The sequence below is a fragment of the Pristiophorus japonicus genome, chromosome 6 (genome assembly GCF_044704955.1).
Source record: "Pristiophorus japonicus isolate sPriJap1 chromosome 6, sPriJap1.hap1, whole genome shotgun sequence".
NCBI classification, from domain to species: domain Eukaryota; kingdom Metazoa; phylum Chordata; class Chondrichthyes; family Pristiophoridae; genus Pristiophorus; species Pristiophorus japonicus.
In genome coordinates this window covers 253,696,367-253,713,313 of record NC_091982.1, presented here as the reverse complement: position 1 = coordinate 253,713,313, position 16,947 = coordinate 253,696,367, and the positions used below count along the sequence as shown (strand labels likewise).

At 48.1% G+C, this 16,947-nt stretch overlaps 1 protein-coding gene across 1 annotated transcript in view; it reads right to left on the bottom strand.

Annotated features, from left to right (window-relative positions):
- Positions 1-16,947, bottom strand: part of LOC139266043 (leucine-rich repeat-containing protein 34-like) — a 100,237-nt gene that overhangs the window by 42,848 nt on the left and 40,442 nt on the right. Inside the window, exons 4-5 of the mRNA XM_070883845.1 lie at positions 3,694-3,777; positions 692-820 (exon numbers count right to left, since the gene is read on the bottom strand). Of these exons, the coding sequence (XP_070739946.1) occupies positions 692-820; positions 3,694-3,747 (183 nt within the window). The 5' untranslated portion in view covers positions 3,748-3,777. The remainder of the gene's footprint in view (positions 1-691; positions 821-3,693; positions 3,778-16,947) is intronic.

The following is a 16,947-nucleotide window of genomic DNA, read 5'->3' as shown; positions in this document are numbered from 1 at the left end:
CGTGGGCTGGCTCCAGCTCCTTTTACCCCCGACCTGCGGCGATGGTGTTCTCTCACAGGTCAGGGGTTGCTCCCCTCAATCTAACACCGATATGGGATATATCAGAGTGGTACACTGTGGGGTGAGAGGTATATCAGTGTGTTACAGTGTGGGGTATGGGGTATATCAGTTACAGTGAGGGGTGTGGGGTATATCAGTGTGTTGCAGTGAGGGGTGTGGGGTATATCAGTGTGTTGCAGTGAGGGGTGTGGGGTATATCAGTGTGTTGCAGTGAGGGGTGTGGGGTATATCAGTGTGTTGCAGTGAGGGGTGTGGGGTATATCAGTGTGCTGCAGTGAGGGGTGTGGGGTATATATCAGTGTGTTACAGTGACAAAGACACTGACACACACACTGACACACGATAACACACACACACACTGGCACACACACTGGCACAGACACACAATAACACACACAGGCACGCACACACTGACACGTACACACACACTGACACTCACAGGCACACACACTGACACACATGGGACAAGTCCTGAACCTCTCAGCTCTCTGGAGTTTGTTCCATCAGCCGATGCTGACAGTTGCTGCTCGATCGCGCAATCCCAACACAATCACTGACCAGAGATCCTCAGCTCCTGCCAGTTGGTCCCTTGTGATGGGTCGGTATTGCTGAATCTGACGGAGCCACTCACCAAATCACAGTCACCGAGGTCCAGCACCTCCAGGGTGTGGTTCAGCTGCAGCATCGTTGCGAAGTGCATTCCGCCTTTATTCCCAATTTTATTCCCAGTCATCTTCAAATTCTTCAGTGACTTGTTCAACTGTGTTAAAAGATGTTATTTTACAGTGATATTGTGGCCCTGTGATTCTGAATAAAGATTCAATGACGGATTTTAATTCTTCACTTTTTATCTCCCACAAATTGCAACTTTCAGGACCAGGCGGCCCGCCCGTCAATCCCTGCCTTTCATCTTCAGTCACATCGTCTCTCATTCCAACATCCACCCAACCTTCTCCAGCACCACCCCCCCCACCGACCTTCCCCAGGACCACCCCCCCCAACCTTCTCCAGCACCACCCCCCCCCCCCCCTCATCTGACCTTCCCCAGGACCACCCCCCCCAACCTTCTCCAGTTCCCCTGGAACTTACCCAGAACCGCACCCCCAATCTTCCCCAGGACTGCCCCAACCTTCCCCAGAACACCCCCCCTCCGCCAACTTACCCAGAATACTCCCCCCCTCCCCTCCGGCCAACTTCCCCAGAATCCCCCCCAACTTTCTCCAGAGCCCCCCGCCAACTTTCTCCAGAGCCCCCCTTCCCCAACCTTCTCCAGAGCACCCCCCCCAACCTTCTCCAGAGCACCCACCCCCCAACCTTCTCCAGAGCCCCCCCCCCTCCAATCTTCCCCAGTTCTGCCCCAACTTTCCACAGACCCCCCCCCATCTTCTCGAGGACAGCCCCAACCTTCCCCAGGACACCCCGCACAACTTCCCCAAGACTACCGTCAACCCAGAACCCCCACAACCTTCCCAAAGATACCCCCAACTTTCTCCAGGAACCACCCAACCCAGGACCCTCCCCAAATCAGAACCCTCTCAACCTGCAACCCAGAAACCCCCCAATCTTCCCCAGGACCGCCTCCCCCCCCCCCCCCCCCCGCAACAAAGGATCCACACTGGACCACCCCCTCCCCATCCCCTCGGGTAACACAGTCCCAGACCCAAAGCAGAGGGAAGGCGATAGAACCTACACAACATTGGGTCTCTCTGCCCAATTGGCATCGTGGCCCCCAGGGGTCAATCCTGTCCACTACAGGCCTTCCTGACACATGTTCCCACTGGACATTGGGTCGGGCAGTGGGCCAGCAGGTCAGAGGGTCGGGCAGCGGGTCAGAGGGTCGGGCAGCGGGACAGGCGGTCGGGCAGCGGGTCAGGCGGTCGGGCAGCGGGTCAGGCAGAGGGTCGAGCAAGGGTCAGGCAGTGGGTCTGAGGGTCAGGCAGTGGGTCTGAGGGTCAGGCAGTGGGTCAGAGGGTCAGGCAGTGGGTCAGAGGGTCAGGCAGTGGGTCAGAGGGTCAGGCTGTGGGGCAGAGGGTCAGGCTGTGGGGCAGAGGGTCAGGCTGTGGGGCAGAGGGTCAGGCTGTGGGGCAGAGGGTCAGGCTGTGGGGCAGAGGGTCAGGCTGTGGGGCAGAGGGTCAGGCAGTGGGTCAGAGGGTCAGGCAGTGGGTCAGAGGGTCAGGCAGTGGGTCAGAGGGTCAGGCAGTGGGTCAGAGGGTCAGGCAGTGGGTCAGAGGGTCAGGCAGTGGGTCAGAGGGTCAGGCAGTGGGGCAGAGGGTCAGGCAGTGGGGCAGAGGGTCAGGCAGTGGGTCAGAGGGTCAGGCAGTGGGTCAGAGGGTCAGGCAGTGGGTCAGAGGGTCAGGCAGTGGGTCAGAGGGTCAGGCAGTGGGTCAGAGGGTCAGGCAGTGGGTCAGAGGGTCAGGCAGTGGGTCAGAGGGTCAGGCAGTGGGTCAGAGGGTCAGGCAGTGGGGCAGAGGGTCAGGCAGTGGGGCAGAGGGTCAGGCAGTGGGGCAGAGGGTCAGGCAGTGGGGCAGAGGGTCAGGCAGTGGGGCAGAGGGTCAGGCAGTGGGGCAGAGGGTCAGGCAGTGGGGCAGAGGGTCAGGCAGTGGGGCAGAGGGTCAGGCAGTGGGGCAGAGGGTCAGGCAGTGGGGCAGAGGGTCAGGCAGTGGGGCAGAGGGTCAGGCAGTGGGGCAGAGGGTCAGGCAGTGGGGCAGAGGGTCAGGCAGTGGGGCAGAGGGTCAGGCAGTGGGCTTGAGCCCATGCCCAGTGGGATGGAGAGACTCCCTGCGGCAGCAGTGGGGCAGAGGGTCAGGCAGTGGGGCAGAGGGTCAGGCAGTGGGGCAGAGGGTCAGGCAGTGGGGCAGAGGGTCAGGCAGTGGGGCAGAGGGTCAGGCAGTGGGGCAGAGGGTCAGGCAGTGGGGCAGAGGGTCAGGCAGTGGGGCAGAGGGTCAGGCAGTGGGGCAGAGGGTCAGGCAGTGGGGCAGAGGGTCAGGCAGTGGGGCAGAGGGTCAGGCAGTGGGGCAGAGGGTCAGGCAGTGGGGCAGAGGGTCAGGCAGTGGGGCAGAGGGTCAGGCAGTGGGCTTGAGCCCATGCCCAGTGGGATGGAGAGACTCCCTGCGGCAGCAGTGGGGCAGAGGGTCAGGCAGTGGGGCAGAGGGTCAGGCAGTGGGGCAGAGGGTCAGGCAGTGGGGCAGAGGGTCAGGCAGTGGGGCAGAGGGTCAGGCAGTGGGGCAGAGGGTCAGGCAGTGGGGCAGAGGGTCAGGCAGTGGGCTTGAGCCCATGCCCAGTAGGATGGAGAGACTCCCTGCGGCAGCAGTGGGGCAGAGGGTCAGGCAGTGGGGCAGAGGGTCAGGCAGTGGGGCAGAGGGTCAGGCAGTGGGGCAGAGGGTCAGGCAGTGGGGCAGAGGGTCAGGCAGTGGGGCAGAGGGTCAGGCAGTGGGGCAGAGGGTCAGGCAGTGGGCTTGAGCCCATGCCCAGTGGGATGGAGAGACTCCCTGCGGCAGCAGTAGCTAGAGCACAGCCCATTGGGTGGCACATGATGCGCTGAGCGGGCGTGGGTCCGACCTCAGCCCGTCTGAGCTGGCGGTAGGGGGGTGGGTCTGACCCCAGCCCCTGTCTGAGAGAGTTTCAGCTACTCACCTGCAAAGCTTTGGCTATCCACGCTGCTCCATTGCTTCCGATCTCATTACACATCAGGTTGAGGTCAGTGAGCACGGTGGTTTGCTGGAAGGTGAGGATTTAGGTGTAAATGCAATCAGGAGGGAATCATTATACACCCCACACCAACATCACCATTCCATAGACAATCACAGCACAGGAAGAGGCCATTCAAACTTTTGTGTCCATATCGGCGCTTTGCTAAATCAATCGGAAAGTAATCCCACTGCCCCGCGCTCTCCCCATAGCCCAGTATCAATCCCAAACTAATCCCACTGCCCCAGTCTCTCTGCTGTTGCATGTGGGAGCTGGTTGACCCCATTGAGGTCCATCACGACCACATCGCAGCAAGTGTCTCCAGCTTGAGGAGCTTTGGCTCCGTGTTGATGAGTTGGAGTCCGAACTGCAGACACTACAACACATCAGGGAGGGGGTGAGTTACCTGGATACTGTGTTCGAGGAAGCAGTCACACCCCTTAGATTAATTAATTCAAACTTGGTCCGTGGTCAGGGAAAGGAGGATGTGACTAGAAGCAAGGCAGGTATGGGAACTGAAGAGAGAGTGATGGAGGAGCCTCAGCCCTTGTTCTTGTCCAACAGGTTCGAGGCTCTTACTGCCTGTGTGGACAAGAGCAGGGACTGCAGGGAGGTTGAGCAAACTGACCACAGCACCGTGGTACAGGGGGCCATTCAAGTGGGGGGAATAAAAAGAAACGTTGTAGTGGTAGGAGGCAGTATCATTAGGGGGATAGATACTGTTGTCTGCAGCCGAGAGCATGTGTCCCAAAGGCTGTGCTGCCTGCCCAGTGCCAGGTTTAAGGACATCTCCTCTGGGCTGGAGAGGAACTTGGAGTGGGAGGGGGATGATCCAGTTGTCATGGTCATGTATGTACTTTTGGGATCACTAGCCACTAGATGGCATCCCTGTTGGAGGCCATTGGGCCTGCACGCTCAGCTGCAGCAATATTTCTGAGGAACATGGAGAGTCTACTGAAGTCTGTTCCCAGAACTGTCGTGTTCCAAGATGACATCCTGATCACAGGTTGTGACTCCGAGGAACATCTGAACAACCTGGAAGAGGTGCTACATTGTCTGGACAAAGTGGGACTCAGACTGAAACGTCTTCATGGCACCAGAGGTCGAATTGCAGGGGAGGAAAATTGCTGCGGACGGCATCAGGCCCACGGCCGCGAAAACCAAGGCCATCAAGAATGCACCCAAGCTGCAGAATGTGACGGAGCTGCGTTCGTTCCTGGGTCTACTCAACTACTTTGGTAACTTCCTACCTAAATTGAGCACCTTATTAGAACCACTGTACATGCTGCTAAGAAAAGGCGACAACTGGGCGTGGGATGCGTCTCAAGACAGAGCTTTTGAGAAAGCCACTAATCTGCTTTGTTCTAACAAGCTGCTCGTACATTATGACCCATGTAAACGTTTAGTATTGGCCGGTGATGCTTCGTCATATGGAATTGGTTGCGTACTCCAACAAGCTAATGAGTCAGGTAAACTTCAGTCGCGTATGCTTCAAAAAGTTTGTCCATAGCGGAAAGAGCCTACAGATGGGAGAGAAAGAAGCACTAGCCTGTGTGTATGGGGTTAAAAAGATGCATCAGTGCTGTTTGGTCTTCGGTTTGAACTGGAGACGATCACAAGCCGCTCATTTCACTGTTCTCTGAAAACAAAGGTATCAATACCAATGCTTCATCCCGCATCCAGAGGTGGGCGTTGACATTATCCGCTTATGATTATGTCATTTGCCATAGACTTGGCACCGAGAATTGTGCCGGTGCTTTGAGCCGTCTGCCGTTGCCCACACCAGAAGTGGAAACGCCACACCAGTGGACCTATTGTTAGTTATGCATGCTTTTGAGAGTGAAGGAACCCCTGTCACAGCTCAACAAGGTAAGACCTGGACCAGCCAGAACCCGATTTTATCGGTGGTGAAGAGTTGCATCCTCAAAGGTGATTGGTCTGCTATACGCAAGCAAATGTGCGAGGAGACCAAACCTTACATTTGTCGCAAAGACGAACTGTCTATTCAGTCGGATTGTATACCGTGGGGCAGAGAGAGAAATTTGTATGTGAGCTACATAGCATATATCCCGGCATTGTAATAATGAAAGCCATCGCTCGGTCTCATTTATGGTGGCCGGGAATTGACTCTGACCTGGAATCATGTGTGCATCAGTGCAACACTTGCATGCAGCTCAGCAAAGCACCAGCGGAATCGTCACTGAGCCTGTGGTCGTGGCCATCCAAACCATGGTCCAGGATCCACATCGACTTTGCAGGTCCCTTTCTGGGGAAGATGTTTTTAGTTGTGGTGGATGCATATTCGAAGTGGATAGAGTGTATAATCATGTCATCCAGCACATTCACAGCTACCATTGAGAATCTCAATGTCATGTTCTGCCTGACATCGTTGTTAGCGACAACGGATCGTGCTTCACCAGTCAGGAGTTTCAAGAGTTCATGAAACTCAATGGTATCATACATGTAAGGTCAGCACCATTCAAACCTGCATCCAATGGGCAAGCAGAACGTGCTGTCCCAATCATAAAGCAGAGTATGAAGTGAGTAACCCAAGAGTCACTGCAGACCCGCCTGTCATGCATACTGCTTAGTTACAGGACAAGACCACACACGCTTACCGGGGTCTCACCTGCTGAACTAATGATGAAGAGAGGTCTTAAGACCAAGCTATCTCTTGTACACCCTGACTTGAACAATCATGTTGAATATAGAAGACAAAGTCAGCAAGGGTATCACGATCGCGCAGCTGTGTCACGCGATATTTCTGTAAATGATCCTGTATATGTTCTGAATTATGGTCAGGGTCCCAAGTGGATCGCTGGTACTGTCATGGCCAAGGAGGGCAACAGAGTATTTATTATCAAGCTCAAAAATGGGCAAACATGCAGGAAACATATGGATCAGACAAAGCTGCGGCACACAGACGAACCGGAACAGTCGGAGGAAGAGACTATCGACGACCAACCAACCTACCCCCAGTCATCAGAGGACTCAGTGGTCATCAGTGAATCGGGACTTTCAATCACTGACATGTTCAATGAAAATGGACTTTCAATCCCTGACATGGCCACTGCCACTCCCACCAGGTCAGCCACCAGTCACAACAGACTCTGAACACTCACCCAAGGCTGGAGTTGAACTGAGACAGTCAACCTGGGAACGTAAAACACTGGACTGCCTCAATTTGTAAAAGACTGTATTAATATCTCAGAGGGGGGGTATTGTCATGTATGTACTTTTGGGATCACTAGCCACTGTTGGAGGCCATTGGGCTGCACGCACGTGTGTGCAGCCCAAGTATAAAAGGCCAGCCATTTTGTATATTAGTCACTTTGGGCCTTAATAAAGCAGAGCCAAGGTCACACCTCTTGGAGTTAAACAGTACTCAGTCTAACAGTTATTGTATACACAACTGGTACCAATGACATAGAAAGAGCCTCGACTGAGGGATTATGAGCAGCTAGGGGCCAAATTAAAAAGCAGAACCACAAAGGTAATAATCTCCGGGTTACTACCTGAGCCACGAGCAAATTCGCATAGATCAGAGAGTTCAACACATGGCTCAAGGACTGGTGTGGGAGAAATGGGTTTTGGTTCGTGGGACATTGGCACCACTACTGGAGTAAGAGGGAGCTGTTCCGTTTGGACGGGATCCAGTAAGACCGAGCTGAGACGAGGGTCCTGGCGACTCAAATAACTAGGCTGCAGAGAGGGCTTTAAACTAAATAGTGCGGGAGAGAATCTAAAAAGTCAAATAACAAGGAGAAGGCAATAGATCAGGGTAGCACAGGGGGAAATGGAAACCAGAATGTGCTAGGAAGGGACAGATTGTATAAACTTAAAGGTGAATCAGAAAGTGGGGTCAAAGCAGGAAAAAATGGTAAAAAAACAACTTTAAAAGCTCTTTATCTGAATTCGTAGTAAAATAGGTGAGTTGACGGCACAAATTGATACAAATGGGTATGATCTGATAGAAACATAGAAAATAGGTGCAGGAGCAGGCCATTCAGCCCTTCTATCCTGCACCGCCATTCAATGAGTTCATGGCTGAACATGAAACTTCAATACCCCCTTCCTGCTTTCTCGCCATACCCCTTGATCCCCTGAGCAGTAAGGACTTCATCTAACTCCCTTTTGAATATATTTAGTGAATTGGCCTCAACTACTTTCTGGGGTAGAGAATTCCACAGGTTCACCACTCTCTGGGTGAAGAAGTTTCTCCTCATCTCAGTCCTAAATGGCTTACCCCTTATCCTTAGACTGTGACCCCTGGTTCTGGACTTCCCCAACATTGGGAACATTCTTCCTGCATCTAACCTGTCTAAACCCGTCAGAATTGTAAACGTTTCTTTGAGGTCCCCTCTCATTCTTCTGAACTCCAGTGAATACAAGCCCAGTTGATCCAGTCTTTCTTGATAGGTCAGTCCCACCATCCCGGGAATCAGTCTGGTGAATCTTCGCTGCACTCCCTCAATAGCAAGAATGTCCTTCCTCAAGTTAGGAGACCAAAACTGTACACAATACTCCAGGTGTGGCCTCAACAAGGCCCTGTACAACTGTAGCAACACCTCCCTGCCCCTGTACTCAAATCCCCTTGCTATGAAGGCCAACATGCCATTTGCTTTCTTAACCGCCTGCTGTACCTGCATGCCAACCTTCAATGACTGATGTACCATGACACCCAGGTCTCGTTGCACCTTCCCTTTTCCTAATCTGTCACCATTCAGATAATAGTCTGTCTCTCTGTTTTTACCACCAAAGTGGATAACCTCACATTTATCCACATTATACTTCATCTGCCATGCATTTGCCCACTCACCTAACCTATCCAAGTCACTCTGCAGCCTCATAGCATCCTCCTTGCAGCTCACACTGCCACCCAACTTAGTGTCATCCGCAAATTTGGAGATACTACATTTAATCCCCTCGTCTAAATCATTAATGTACAATGTAAACAGCTGGGGCCCCAGCACAGAACCTTGCGGTACCCCATTAGTCACCGCCTGCCATTCTGAAAAGTACCCATTTACTCCTACTCTTTGCTTCCTGTCTGACAATCAGTTCTCAATCCACGTCAGCACACTACCCCCAATCCCATGTGCTTTAACTTTGCACATTAATCTCTTGTGTGGGACCTTGTCGAAAGCCTTCTGAAAGTCCAAATATACCACATCAACTGGTTCTACTTTGTCCACTTTACTGGAAACATCCTCAAAAAATTCCAGAAGATTTGTCAAGCATGATTTCCCTTTCACAAATCCATGCTGACTTGGACCTATCATGTCACCATTTTCCAAATGCGCTGCTATGACATCCTTAATAATTGATTCCATCATTTTACCCACTACTGAGGTCAGGCTGACCGGTCTATAATTCCCTGTTTTCTCTCTCCCTCCTTTTTTAAAAAGTGGGGTTACATTGGCTACCCTCCACTCGATAGGAACTGATCCAGAGTCAATGGAATGTTGGAAAATGACTGTCAATGCATCCGCTATTTCCAAGGCCACCTTCTTAAGTACTCTGGGATGCAGTCCATCAGGCCCTGGGGATTTATCGGCCTTCAATCCCATCAATATCCCCAACACAATTTCCCGACTAATAAAGATTTCCTTCAGTTCCTCCTCCTTACTAGACCCTCTGACCCCTTTTATATCCGGAAGGTTGTTTGTGTCCTCCTTAGTGAATACCAAACCAAAGTACTTGTTCAATTGGTCTGCCATTTCTTTGTTCCCCGTTATGACTTCCCCTGATTCTGACTGCAGGGGACCTACGTTTGTCTTTACTAACCTTTTTCTCTTTACATACCTATAGAAACTTTTGCAATCCGCCTTAATGTTCCCTGCAAGCTTCTTCTCGTACTCCATTTTCCCTGCCCTAATCAAACCCTTTGTCCTCCTCTGCTGAGTTCTAAATTTCTCCCAGTCCCCGGGTTCACTGCTATTTCTGGCCAATTTGTATGCCACTTCCTTGGCTTTAATACTATCCCTGATTTCCCTAGATAGCCACGGTTGAGCCACCTTCCCTTTTTTATTTTTACGCCAGACAGGAATGTACAATTGTTGTAATTCATCCATGTGGTCTCTAAATGTCTGCCATTGCCCATCCACAGTCAACCCCTTAAGTATCATTCGCCAATCTATCCTAGCCAATTCACGCCTCATACCTTCAAAGTTAGCCTTCTTTAAGTTCTGGACCATGGTCTCTGAATTAACTGTTTCATTCTCCATCCTAATGCAGAATTCCACCATATTATGGTCACTCTTCCCCAAGGGGCCTCGCACAATGAGATTGCTAATTAATCCTCTCTCATTACACAACACCCAGTCTAAGATGGCCTCCCCCCTAGTTGGTTCCTCGACATATTGGTCTAGAAAACCATCCCCTATGCACTCCAGGAAATCCTCCTCCACCGTATTGCTTCCAGTTTGGCTAGCCCAATCTATGTGCATATTAAAGTCACCCATTATAACTGCTGCACCTTTATTGCATGCACCCCTAATTTCCTGTTTGATGCCCTCCCCAACATCACTACTACTGTTTGGAGGTCTGTACACAACTCCCACTAATGTTTTTTGCCCTTTGGTGTTCTGCAGCTCTACCCATATAGATTCCACATCATCCAAGCTAATGTCTTTCCTAACTATTGCATTAATCTCCTCTTTAACCAGCAATGCTACCCCACCTCCTTTTCCTTTTATTCTATCCTTCCTGAATGTTGAATACCCCTGGATGTTGAGTACCCAGCCCTGATCATCCTGAAGCCACGTCTCTGTAATCCCAATCACATCATATTTGTTAACATCTATTTGCACAGTTAATTCATCCACCTGATTGCGGATACTCCTTGCATTAAGACACAAAGCCTTCAGGCTTGTTTTTTTAACACTCTTTGTCCTTTTAGAATTTTGCTGTACAGTGGCCCTTTTTGTTCTTTGCCTTGGGTTTCTCTGCCCTCCACTTTTCCTCATCTCCTTTCTGTCTTTTGCTTTTGCCTCCTTTTTGTCTCCCTCTGTCTCCCTGTATTGGTTCCCATCCCCCTGCCATATTAGTTTAACTCCTCCCCAACAGCACTAGCAAACACTCCCCCTAGGACATTGGTTCCGGTCCTGCCCAGGTGCAGACCGTCCGGTTTGTACTGGTCCCACCTCCCCCAGAACCGGTTCCAATGCCCCAGGAATTTGAATCCCTCCCTGCTGCACCACTGCTCAAGCTACGTATTCATCTGCGCTATCCTGCGATTCCTACTCTGACTAGCACATGGCACTGGTAGCAATCCCGAAATTACTACTTTTGAGGTCCTACTTTTTAATTTAGCTCCTAGCTCCTTAAATTCGTTTCGTAGGACCTCATCCCTTTTTTTACCTATGTCGTTGGTACCAATGTGCACCATGACAACTGGCTGTTCTCCCTCCCATTTCAGAATGTCCTGCACCCGCTCCGGTTACAGAGACGTGGTTGGAAGGTGACCAAGGCTGGGAAGTAAATATTCAGGGATAATTGACAATTCGGAAGGACAGGCAGAAAGGAAAAGGAGGTGAGGTAGCTCTGTTAATAAAGGATGCGATCAGTGCATTAATGAGAAATGATATCGGCTCAGAGGATCAAGATGTTGAATCAGTTTGGGTGGAGATAAGAAATAATAAGAGGAAAAAGTCACTGGTGGGCGTAGTCTATAGGCCCCTTAACAGTAGCTATACTGTTAGATGGAGCATAAATCAAGAAATAATGGAGGTTTGTAAAAAAGGAATGGCAATAATCATGGGCGATTTTAGTCTTCATATTGATTGGACAAAGCAAATTGGCCAGGATAACCTTGAGGAAGAGTTCATAGAGTGTATCCGGGATAGTTTCCTTGAACAGTACGTTGCAGAACCAACCAGGGAGCAGGTGAGAATGTGTAAAGAAGGGTTGCGAATGTGGTAGATGGATAGAGAATGTGGCAAAAGGATGGAGATAGGGAATCATGGGAAAATAGCTAAAGAAATGTCAAGATGCAGACAACTGCAGAATCAACAAAAAAAAAAGGGGGTTACCAAGAGTTGAAGTTGAGGTTAGACACGGGTCATGAGAAAGACGCAAGGCAGCACAAAGAAAGAAAGCAATCCTAGATAGGAGGGGAAAAGTAATAGCTTTTACTGATAAGGAGGAAGGGAAACTAATTGGGTTTTTTACTGATAAGGGAAGACAGTGTAGCAAAGCTATAACTAACCTGACCCTGACACCAGCCCTAATTGGGAGACTTTCTTGCCTGCCATTGGACGTACTCGGGGGGGGAGGCAAAAAGGGATTGGATGGACCAAGTGCTAATCAAATGTGTTCTGTTTTGAAAATGTATAACTACTGTGCTTTTCGCGCTGTAAAGGGGCTTGTCCAGGGGAAGGTAAACAGGCTCTGATTGAGAGTGTCCCTTTGTCTTGACAAGTCCCGGCCGGAGAATCTTCAATAAAGGTCTTTTACAGAAAAGGCAAAGAGGTGTTCGTGTCAGTGTATTCGCTGAAACAGATTGAGGGAAAAAGAATCCGTATTAACATTTGATGTCAGAAGTGGGATCTCAACGGACGGCTGCCGAAAGCTTGCGAATTAAGAGCCGAACTAGCCTCGGGCGAGACAGAAGGAAAGTGGCCACTGGAGTGAGTACTTTTTAAATACCACTTCGGTTTGCTCCAGTCCCAAAAGTCTGAAGAAAGTTTTGCCACTCGTTGGTTCTCAGGTAGCATCTGAACGAGATCCAGGTCAATCTGGGGAATACCTTTTAACTTAGGAAATAAGTGTCCAAGTCAGGTATGATGTCGACCTTGTATATTACTTAGTCCGTCTAGGCGCTGATTGGACTTAAATCGCGCGGCGAAGCGAATAGTAAAACCGCGCGGCGACGTGGAGGGATAGGGAAATAGACAATCGCGCGGTGACGTGAACCACGCGGCGATGCGGAGGGATAGGGAAACAGACTATCGCACGGCGATGCGAATAGGAAAACCGCGCGGCGACACGGAGGGATAGGGAAATAGACTATCGCGCGGTGACGCGAATAGGAAAACTGCGGGGCAACGCGGAAGAAAAGGGAAATTGTGTAAAACTAAATCGCGGGGTGACGCGAGGAATTGTGTAGAACTAAATCGCGGGGCGACGCGAGGAATTGTGTAAGGATAAAAGGAATTGTGTAAGGATAAAATATTTCTTTACTGCGGGGCAATGCGGGAATGGGCAATCATGGATCCAAAAATAGAGCCGGTCAAAGAAAAAAATTAATTAATAAGCTTTGTTGAATGAAAAGAGACTTTTGTGAATGTCTGTTTTTGAATGAGAGTACTTGTGTGATTTTTTGACTGCGGAATGAATTTTTATGTTTTCATGTTTTTTTAAAAAGCCTGTTTGGAAGAGTGGAGCAGCTGTTTATTTATTTTAGCTCCACCCACTTCTCCAAACAGAGTGAAAGTTTTTTCAACCCTTTGTAGTGTTGTCCTGTTTGTGGGAAGTTTTAAGACATTTTAAGTTAGAAATGCAGGTGTGGATTTATTCGGATGATAAGTTACGGAGCTAGGAAATGCACAAAGGATAGGTTTGTTGAGTAAAAGATAAAAAATACATGGTCCCGGTGGTTGAAAAAAAAAGAATTTATTTGACACGCTCACTTACTTGTCGAAAGAAAACATGCAATGATTGATTACATTGGGTTGAAAGACATAAATTTAGTCTTGGAATGAGATAAAGAATGCCTTTTAAAAAAAAAAGCTTCTAGCTCAAAAAAAAAAGTTTTAAATAAAGATTGAAATTACAAAGTTTGAATTGGGATTTTGAGATATTCAGGGAAGGCACAGCAAAATACTGAGGTGGATTCAAAAAAAAAAAAATTATTAAATTAAATCTGATCTCTTAAAGAAAAAAGGAGATATAAAACTAAAAGGTTTGGAAACAATCTAGAAATACCTTCAGGGATCAGGTCAAACTCCTGGGCGAGTGGCGCGCTATCTGCGAAGGTGTAAAAGGGACTTTTGAAAAATGTTAAAAACAGCAAGCTTTAGCAGTTTAGAAGAGACATTTTAACGACTTTGAAACTGGAGCATTTTGAGATAACAAAAAGCAGCCCTCAAAGCCTAACTGCTAGACTCCATTCTAATTATGGAGAAAATAAAAAGATAAAGACGCCACTTTGAAAGTAAACAAATGATTTTAAATTAACAAATTTATGGCGTCACGAGCCCTCCGTGTAAAATACAAAACCTAATTTGAAGAAAGGAGATCTGAAAAAAAGATGTAACTTACTAAATAGGTGCTGACAAAAAAAAGGGGTGTTTGCGATGGAAAAATACATAACTTACTAAATACTAGTTGATATCGGCTGTGAAAAAGATATTGGTTTAATTGGAAAAAAAAAGAATTTGAAGTAGTAAAAGACACTCTCCATTGATAATGATTTTAAATTACGAGAAAGTTTCACTCCAGTTTGAAAGATTTCCAAAATGGACGTTGTTTATCAAGAAAAGTCCCGAACAGTCTAAACAAGCAGGAGGGTTTGAAAATAACGAGGAGAAAAGATCTAAGCTATGCGAACTCAGCACAGAAAGAACTGGGAATTAGAGAATCTTACTAAATTTTAAAATTCTTATAGAAAATGGAACTGGCACGGATGTTTAGATTTTTTGCTGAGAGAGAAAAAACCCCCACAAGATTTGCCCAGTGAACGGGACCGTAAAATAAAACGAAATGTTAGAAGGTACACAGCGTGTGTGAAAATTGGATTTCAGTAAACAAAATAGCTATTAAAAATGTGTGGTCTCGTTTTAAATCAATCAAAAAAATCTTTGGCAATTAGAAGTTAAGAAAACATTGGAGTTTACTCTAAAATGCCGTCTTCCCTGATGAGAAGACTTTAATTATGATGGCTTTACTAATGATTTCTGCTGTTTTAACGGATTCCTAATTTCTAAGCAAGTTTTGAAGGCACAAAGACTTAAAAAAAAAGAATTTTTCGGATGATTACGTGAAGTCACGTAATGATATCAGGCTTTCTTACAAACCTGTAAAGGAGTTAACCCTTTCCATTGACAGCTGTTTTATACTGGACATTATTAATTTGGATTTCTTAATAGAATAAAAAAAGACTCACCTAACAGAAGAAATGGTGCAATAGTCAGAATAAAAATAAAAACAGAACTAGCCTATGTAATAATACTCGCCTGATACAAATAAAAGAAAGATACTCAAACAAAACAAATTCAAGAGTTAAAAGCTAAGATAAATAAGCTGGAAGAGATTTTTTTTTTTAAACGGGGCCAGACGGATAGTGCAGTGCGCAGCCTTAGCACCATCACCGATGGCAATAGAGCCAGTGTACCCCACGGTGGGTAAGTGGAGTCTACAAACCCAACCTAACTTTACCTCCGATTTCACAGAGTGACCGCAACATGCATGGATAAAAGATGAGTAGACCAGAACCTAACACCTGGTGACGACCAGGCTATCTGTTTAAAATTTGCAGATAAAACACTCATCGAGATGGGACCACAGCGGCTACTTCGACTCTGGAGATTCAGGATACTGGGGACCTTGAGGCCCACGCAGGCACTGGATAATACAGATGGACTACGAGAGATAATAGCACACGCAGGAAAGACACAACTACATGAACTTGCTTTGTTTAATTTGACTGCTGAAATATGCAACCCAGCAGCCAAGGACTGGAGCAAGGACAGAACTTATTTTAATGCATGGCTATGTATAGTGTATTAAGTAAGGTTGTAATGCAGCAGGCTGCCGATGCCATGGGCGCCAGTATATTCCAAGGACAGGAGCAAGTTCATAGGACCAAAAGGGGAAGGGCGTAGAAATCCAACTGGACGGAATTTCAGTTCTAGAAGCTCATGCCTGGGAGGATGAAGCTGCAAACAAGCAGCCAAATCCACCCCGCAAGAACAGAAGGGTGGGAACAGAACGGAGCAAAAGGGGGGTGGGACCCAAGGATGTTTAGGGAAACTGGCCAGTGGGATAAAATAAAGACCAAGGGAGGTCTCTGGAATATAAGGTGTATGTCCTGAAGCGTGACACGGTTATAACACGGAGAAGCCGGTATTGATCATGCGCAGCGCAAACAAGAAGGAATACAACCTAAAAAGGGGGGCTAGTAATAAAAGAATCTAAAGAAAGGATATAATTTGGGGTGCGTCAGCGACTACTTATCCTAAACCATGGATATCATTTTTCCTAGCTTCAGTGGGAATGAAACTATAAGTCTATACCAGAACCTGGCACAATGGATCCTCGAAGGCCCGGAACCCACTACCCTGAGATTTAATGTCAGAAATGGAACAGGGCATGGTCGAAAAAAAAGGTGATTACTGGAAACACTAGGCACGGGTTATGCGGCAGGGATTATGACGATGAATTCCATAGGCCTGTAGGCAATATACGACCGGGTTAACAACTTAATGGCGTCGTCTTGAGTGGTTTAGTGGGGAGGGACTTGGACTGGGAGATGGCGTGGAAGGGGAACTGTTACAAGTGGCCCATACATTGCCGAAATGCCAAGACAATAAAATTGATCCACGCAATGGGGAAAGATATAAGTAAACGATTACAGGCTGAGATAGTTTGCTCCGGGTATGGGGTCTGGATATTAAGTGAGGTATAACATAATTTGGAGCAACTCCAGAATGGAGACATACCAGATTGGATTCCGACCAGCATACTTAACAATTGGACTCTAGATAAAAAAATGAAAAACACATGCGAGGTACGAAGGAATAGTCACGCTTGGGTGCCGAAATTCAGATGTATTACTGGGCGGGTGAATATGATCGGATTTGTGTTGTCCATACCACAGTATGATGTAACAAAGAGAGACTTATATCAGATTGATAATATTGGTGAAGTGAGAAACCAAACTCGGTTACGTTACCATCAGCCTGCCAGACGGGTGATTAAAATTAACAATAGTACCAAAGGCATTGATATAACTGACTGCTATAAAATTAACCAAGTGGTTTTATGTCGAGGTACGCCATGAATGACGAATGATGATTGCATGCTGAGAAACAAACGGATGCATGCTGAGTATCACTCCTCTCGAACACGATTCCGAAACAATCGCTGCTCCACAAGGGAATGGAGCACAGGAGCAGCCAACCCAACGATTAAGACCAGGGGTGGAGTCACCCCCTGTGTCATCACCAACCCTAACTTGTGTTTCAGGCCCATGGGGAA